This window comes from Paralichthys olivaceus, chromosome 15 (assembly GCF_024713975.1).
Source record: "Paralichthys olivaceus isolate ysfri-2021 chromosome 15, ASM2471397v2, whole genome shotgun sequence".
NCBI lineage: Eukaryota > Metazoa > Chordata > Actinopteri > Pleuronectiformes > Paralichthyidae > Paralichthys > Paralichthys olivaceus.
Genome location: NC_091107.1, coordinates 14,609,996 through 14,617,885, shown reverse-complemented (window position 1 = coordinate 14,617,885; position 7,890 = coordinate 14,609,996). Strand labels below are relative to the sequence as shown.

The window sequence follows — 7,890 nt, the reverse complement described above, 5'->3', positions numbered from 1 at the left end:
AGGAAACACAGAGATGGTAACTGAGACCAATCTGGAGTTCTGGAGTCGGTACACATGTTTTGATGCATTGACAACTCTGTGTCAGAGAAAGGACGGAGCTGTTTGTAGCAATAGGCAAACTGGGGACAAAAATATGTTCTGTTAAAACACTGCCTGGCGGGAACTAGGAAGTTTTGCACTTCGTTAAAACTACAGATTTATATGGCAAGGCATGAGTTCAATGGCATAAACTGCTGTAACACTTCCCTACCGGCGGGAGGCAGCACTGCAGCTACCAGTGTCTGCCGGAAAGAAGAAGAAGACGACGTGAGGAAAAATACCCAAACGAAAGAAGGGCAGTGAAGGCAGCACGGGACTAGGTCAACGTTGGCGACATCCGGCAGGGGGCGCCCTCTCCGTTCTGCCGGTGACAGGGAGGCTGCTGGGATAAAGATGGCAGCTTCCTTTTGTGTCTCCGCTCAGACTTCACTCTGAGGGGGTCTTCGCTTCACTTCCCTCCGCACCCACCCGGGTTTCCGTCGCTCTCCCGGGGCTTCACGCCGACAGTCGACCGAGGAGAAGATGGAGAAGAGCGCGAGCATCGACAGTCTGGGCTCCAAACGCTCCTCGTCACGTCAGCCGAGTGTTGATTCATTGTCCAGGTCGATGCTAAACACAACTCAACACGACACTTAGCGAGCCAGGGGAGTTTTCAAACTAATAACAGGCTGTTCGAATCATGTCACAGCTAAAGTGAAGCCGTGGTATCGTCATGTACTTCTGTGTAAACCTGCAGGAGGGCTGCGAAACCACAACTCAGACCATCCGGGTACCAGCCTGCTGGAGGTTGACAGTTAACTCGGGCACAGTTTAATGGCTGCTGTCGTCATCGGTTGTTTTCAATGCTTGGTCGATTAATCGACGATTCATATAATGTCTTTTTAGTGGTTATGGAACCCAGATCCTGTGTGATAACTCGTTGTTAATTTGGTGTGACTAGCAGCTAAAGCTTGTGTCATGGAGCTGTTTACAAATGTATGTTTTTACATATGTCACATGTGATCAACTCAGAAAATATCCAGTTCAAGTGTTAAACAGTTACTTAAACAGTCAGGCTGATAAATACATAGAAAGGAAAAAGCAGTACATATAAATGTCGTAAAATTCTACATAACCTAAATAGAAGTTCATTTCCCAGAGATCACTGTTATGTCTTGAAGTTGCTTGTTGTTTTTAACATGTTTTATTAAAGAACACCTGCAAATCCTGGCCCCCCAGGGACTGTCTGGCATATTTGGTTGATAAGTAACTTTTAAATGACAGTAAGAGCTTATTATTGGTCTGTATTGTTCATTATTTTTGCACCACAATGCAGCAGTATTTTACATCTTCTTGCTCCATCTATGGGTTAAAAATCTATTTAGCTTCAAGTTATAGAACATGCTGTTGTATTGTGTTTCTGCAGATACAACCAAGAAATAACAGCATTTATTTAATCACCCAAATTGGTATCAAGTAATGTAGGGACAGACGGGGGGTCCACTAAACAGAAGTCCATTGGTTCGATCCCCAGCTCCTCTGTGTGATAGAAAAAGTGCAGCATATAATTGTGTGTGTGAATGTTTGTTTGACTGGTCAATAAGACGATAAATACTCTATGAATACAGTCCATTTAACATTAAGATAAAAACACTTAAAGTGTAATGAGATGAAATGGCTGCAGTATTTCCTCTGACTCATCTCTCATCCCGTCTTTCAACAGTACGTCCACTTCTCGCTCTGACCGTTCTGGCCAGGCCAAGACACCCTCTGTCATGTCCTCAGACTCTGTGTCCACCTCTGCTGAGTTTTCCCCGGAGCTCAGGGTCAGTAACGTGCACGTACACATAGATCACAGAGATCCTCCTTCCTAATTAAAGCAGCTAATGATAATGACTGAACATGACTCTCCTCTTCTCTTCAGGTCAAACCCAAACCTCCTGCCAAGGTATGACCCCTCATGAAGTACACACTAGAATACAAATTATTAGATAATGCATTGTTACTCAATAATTTGATGACTAGTATATTCAATTTACACCCGGTATTTATTTGGTATGCTAAATTATATGTAATGTTTCCAGCAGGTGCTTAGAGATTCTGAAAAAGAGGAACTACAGTTACTTCCAAATGAAACCGTGCAAGACATGGGTAAGTTGTATTATATGATACATTGTATTATATTATATTGTATTAAAGACAAATGTCAGCTCTATTCAGCTGTCTGAACTCAAGAGATTCATTATATATTTGACATATTTGGCTAAATCAACATTTTTTTCCCCCTTGTTTTATTCCAAAGCCCAAGACATCACGTACTTCTGTCCCTTCACCGGAGCTCTGAGGGGAACAGTGATGGTTACTAACTACAGACTGTTTTTCAAAGGCATGGACAGGGTATGCTTTATGATTTAAGAACAATTTAATTAATGATTATGGGAAGTTTTTGTTAACATAGTGTTTGATTCCAGGAACCAGCGTTTGTGCTGGACCTGCCCCTCGGGGTGGTGAGTCGTGTGGAGAAGATTGGAAGTGCTTCGAGCCGCGGTGACGTGTCCTATGGCTTCGTTTGCAAGGTGAGTCACTAAGCAGTGGAAAGGGTCTGGAATAACTGACTTCATTTTCTATGGCAGTTCAGAATTTTACTGGTGACAAATGCAAGATGGTAAAGTAGTTGATGTTATTCAGCTTAGAGGTCAGAGAGGATGAAGCTCTTGTCATCGCTGCTGTTTAAAGCATGTCCACATTAGCATGCTAGGAAATAACTGTTGCTACATCTAGTAACTTTACACCATTTTAACTCACATGTCTGTTCTGCTCTTGACCCCTGACCTTGTCGCTCTGCCTTTCTGCAGGATATGCGTAATCTTCGATTTGCACACAAACAGATGGAGGACACACTCAGGAAGTCCATTTTCGAGGTGCTGATAAAATATGCGTTTCCTGTTTCCAACGGGCTGGTGAGTGATTGTTTGCCTCGCTGTCTCTGATGCTGTCGCTCTGCACTCAAGTTGATAAATGATCGACTTCCCCAAATCTCCACAGCAAATCTTCGCCTTTGAGTATGGACAAGTTTTTCCTGAAAACGGATGGAAGGTGTATGATGCTGTCTCGGAGTACAAAAGACAGGTATTTAGAGATGATGTGAACTCATCAGGGAAGGAGGGAAGGAAACTTACTGGTTTTTGCGTGTTTCTTGGAAGGGTATACCCAATGAAAGCTGGAGGATAACGAAAATAAATGATCATTACGAGCTGTGTGACACCTACCCATCAACTTTAGCCGTGCCCGTCAACATACCAGACGAAGAGCTGAAGAGAGTTGCTGCCTTCCGATCGAAGGGCAGGATACCTGTGAGTGACAACTTGTTCACATTGGATAAAATCATCCTCTCCTGTGACCGTGTTGAAATTCTGCTACACTCCCTTTTTTAGGTTTTATCATGGATCCATCCTGAGAGCCAAGCGACCGTGACACGCTGCAGTCAGCCAATGGTCGGGATAAACGGGAAGCGCAGCAAAGAGGATGAGAAATACCTCCAGTCGATCATGGATGCTAATGCTCAGTCCCATAAGCTGTTCATTTTTGATGCCAGGCCCAGTGTCAACGCTGCTGCCAACAAGGTTTTTTTTTCTAAATCTGAATTCAACAGCAATTTTATAAAGCATGACATTTCCAAAACATTATTTCAAGGACCTGTCGTGTTATTGCCCCCTGTAGCTTTAAGACAATGTGCTGGAGTTGGTAGGGAATGACGCTTTGCTGATCCATTGCCAGTGGATGAAAATAAAACCTGTCTGTTCTTCATTTGTTTCTTCCAGATGAAAGGGGGTGGATATGAAAGTGAAGATGCTTATCAGAATGCAGAGCTGGTGTTCTTGGATATTCACAACATCCACGTGATGAGGGAGTCACTGCGCAAGTTGAAGGATGTAGTCTACCCAAACATCGAGGACTCCCACTGGCTCTCCAATCTGGAGTCCACTCACTGGCTCGAGCACATCAAGGTGAGCGTAGTGATGCATCACTCTGCAGAGGAATGAGGTAAACAAATCAAATGGAATTAAGCCCATTCCCAGACTCCTGACTGAGTTGTGTGTGTTTGTAGCTGATTCTGGCCGGAGCGCTGCGGATTGCAGATAAGGTGGAGTCTGGGAAAACATCAGTGGTGGTCCACTGCAGCGACGGTTGGGACCGCACAGCCCAACTCACCTCCTTGGCCATGCTCATGCTGGACGGCTACTACCGCACCATTCGCGGCTTCGAAGTGCTGCTGGAGAAAGAGTGGCTGAGCTTTGGTCACCGCTTCCAGCTGGTAAACAATCACTCATACGTTGTTTTGGGATAATCCAGCATAATGTACAGTGACTTTCCAGTTGCATCACTGATATTCCTTCTATCCTTCCTCTCTTTCTCGCAGAGAATCGGTCACGGTGATAAAAACCACACAGACGCAGACCGTTCACCTGTTTTTATTCAGTTCATTGACTGTGTCTGGCAGCTGACCCGTCAGGTTAGAAATAAATGATACTGAAATGTGAAAATGATCTTCAGAATAACCTTTCATGGATAATAATGAAGCTGTTTTTTTCAGTTCCCTGCAGCCTTTGAGTTTAATGAATACTTCCTGGTCACCATTCTGGATCACCTGTACAGCTGTTTGTTTGGGACTTTCTTGTGTAACAGTGAACAGCAGAGGCTGAAGGAGGTGAGAGCTTTGGTTTTTCTGCACATTAATAATGTAGTTGAAAAAGGGGGCAGGATGCAAGTTATTAATAAGAGAATTTATTGCACATCCAGTATTAATACATCTTTATTTTACAGGAGATTCCCAGGAGGACAGGATCTCTGTGGTCTTATATTAACAGCCAGCTGGAGGAGTTCACCAATCCTCTGTATGTGAACTACTCCAACCATGTGCTGTTTCCCGTAGTCAGCCTGCGCCATCTGGAGCTTTGGGTTGGGTACTACATCCGCTGGAACCCACGCATGAGACCTCAGGTATGTCGAAGAAGCAGTCAGTGCCTAAATTCAATGTTTTTAATGCGCCCATATGATGTTTTTCTTTTCCTTCTGTGTGTCATGTATATTTTTCTTTTGTATTTTAAAGGCCTAGATACAAAGGCCACCAAATAACATATAATATCCCCTTCTACATTTAGTTCATACCTCATGGTAGAAAGATTACACAACTATAACATTAATTATTTAATATACAAGAGATCAACTAAATAAAAACCAACCACTATGAAATGTGATGGTGCAAGTCTATTGGCTGGTTCATCCTTTATTCACACATGGATGTAGACTCCAGACAGTGAATCCTATGCGGAAGTGGCTGAAACCTGTATTCACTCGAATGAGGAGGGAGCATTGTAGGAAATCTTTGAGAAAATGAGCTTACTGATTTTAAGTCTTCAATAAATCATGATGTTCATTTTAGGAATTATGGTCCCATTTAAAGTCAGATTTACAATGAAGCATGTTATGAATTGGGGCGTGGATGCCGTGTAATTGACTTTTAGTACTATACAATGGGTGCAGGTGCAGGTAAGAATGCAATGTCCTCACACTTTTGGTCAGGCTCCACCTCCCTCTTCCCCAAATATGGTTACTTCTTGACAAAATGCCAAACTTGAGGCTTTAAAACAGCAGCTCACAAACCAACACATGATGTCACTTGTTCCAGACTTCCAGAATATCTGACTCAAATTGGTATGCAGTGAGTGGGCGAATTGGCTAATCAGAGCCGACTTTGCTTTTTTGGGAGCGGTTACAACAGCCAAAACAAGCATTTCAGACAGAGGGGCTGCAGCAGTGTACCATAAGAGACAAATAGTGTGTAACTTTAGCATTACAGCTTCTAAACCTACTCTATTAAACCCACAAATCAAAATGATGACCTCTAAATGCTCAGAACATGGGCACTTCCAATGCTATACTCCAGTGTATGACCATTTTTTTTGTATATATCAGGAGCCTGTTCATCAGCGCTATAAGGAGCTGTTGGCGAAGCGTGCCGAGCTGCAGAAAAGGGTGGACGAGCTTCAGCGAGAGGTGACCAACCGTTCCGCCTCCTCTTCCTCTGAGCGGGCGGGCTCCCCCACACGCTCCATCACTCCAGTGCAGACTTTTGTTTGACCCAACTTGACCCTCATTAAGCTGAGTCCCACTAGTGAGAATGCCTCACCTGGCGCGTTGATACACTATCACCAAAAGTCTGATGAAGCAGATGACTGTGTTCGCATCTCTTAGAGGTTCTGTAGAATCTGCCTGCAGCAGAAGAGTGTCTGTCTCAGACCGCTTGGCCACAGCCATATTGTTCTCATCCTCCTGGGATGAGAGGACATGTAACAAGAATATTGGAGACTGTATAGCACATTCAACTACCTGCAACCAGTGTTGTTCGTATTTAAAGTACACTAAAATATTACTCGGTTTTAAACATGTCTGCCTTATATGTTTCTTAGCCACACTCACACGTCATTCCTCTACACTGCAAATATTTGGAGTACATGATTTGTTGAGCTGAAGCAATAGTGGATATTTACAATACTTCAAATATTATTTTAACGTCAAATCTCTTACATCATCTGAATTGCGTGGAATTTTTTCAATTCTGAATTTAAAATGTAGCTGAAGGGCTATGATGTCAGCTTCTTCTAATATTAGAAATAGTCATAGAGCGCATGGAAAACATTGATGGCTTTTCTTCAGAAGCCGATGCTTTTAGATTTTTGTGACCAAATATCTGTTTTTTAATATATAGTTACTGTGTCATACAGTAAATTACATTCCTGTCATTGAGTTTTGTAAGTTTCATCAATGAGTCAGCATTATTTATTCTCCTTTAGTTCAGACTTTGTATTTATATTTCACAAACACTCACGTCATGAGTTCTTTTGCCATCTAAAATGTTAATAAGCTGCACACAACAGTTCATTCATTAGTCCCAGTTAAAGGTCATCTACTCAAACATGTGAACATTTCTCAGCTATGCTTTTTAAAGCTACTTCCAACTACCATGTTTATTTTTTAATAGGTAGCAGAAGGTGTAACAACTAATAATTTGCTCTGGGTATTTTTTTAGTTTAATAAATCTTAATGATGATCTGTGCCTTGCTCTGAATGATTGGGAGAATAACAAGAGAATAGTGTTAGAGGTTTGTAATTGCCACGGTTAAACACTAAATACAGTGTAAGTCTGGCTGTCCACTGTATGTGAATACTTGCAATAAACACATGACTCAGCTTCAAGGAGTCAGGATGGTTTGTTACTTTAGTCTCGTGCCAACACAATTCCCTCCAGACTGTCCATTTCCTTGGGTTTAGCAGTAATGAATAAAAAAATATTACCATGTGAAAGTTTTTACTAAATTATACATCTTCAGTCTATTTCATTCTCATAATTGGATCCCAGATCAGCAGCCATAAAATAGCGTTAGGGCAAAATCTATCCATTAGTTTACTCAAACCGTTGATGTAACAATGCAAAAAAAATGTGCATTTATGTTTTACATTTAAAAGTTATGTTTATGTTCTTATTTCAAGTTTTATTTGCATTTTCTTATATTACTTACTGGTATTGGCTGCTAAAAATCCATATCACAGTCTTGTTCACATAAGTAAACTACCAAGTGGCATGAAAATGATTAAAAGGTGTAGTTCACACAGAAGTGAAAATTCACTCATTAGCTACTGGCCGATGAGGGGTGGATTGAAGTGTTAGAATCCACAAAACACTTTTGGGCTTTGGATTGGGGTTTCAGGGGTAAACAGAATTGCAGCCAAATCGTTTGCACTCATAAACATCGAGTATCGTCATGTGGCCCTTGGGCGAGAGCACAGAGATGAGAGCTTGTGCACGCCAGC

At 42.1% G+C, this 7,890-nt stretch overlaps 1 protein-coding gene across 2 annotated transcripts; it reads left to right on the top strand.

Annotated features, from left to right (window-relative positions):
* The first annotated feature begins 350 nt into the window (after positions 1-350).
* Positions 351-7,269, top strand: mtmr2 (myotubularin related protein 2). Of its 2 annotated transcripts, none has more exons than XM_020086117.2 (16): positions 351-641; positions 1,742-1,844; positions 1,943-1,966; positions 2,103-2,169; positions 2,321-2,415; positions 2,490-2,594; positions 2,874-2,978; positions 3,064-3,147; positions 3,222-3,371; positions 3,453-3,641; positions 3,840-4,025; positions 4,127-4,333; positions 4,439-4,531; positions 4,613-4,726; positions 4,843-5,019; positions 5,995-7,269. In XM_020086117.2, exons 1-16 carry the CDS (start codon positions 562-564, stop codon positions 6,157-6,159), a joined length of 1,944 nt encoding a protein of 647 aa, XP_019941676.1. In that variant the 5' UTR covers positions 351-561; the 3' UTR covers positions 6,160-7,269. The 2 variants fall into 2 exon arrangements, with proteins under 2 accessions (XP_019941676.1, XP_019941677.1); XM_020086118.2 differs by having other exon boundaries at positions 383-641; positions 2,106-2,169.
* Positions 7,270-7,890: the final 621 nt, after the last annotated feature.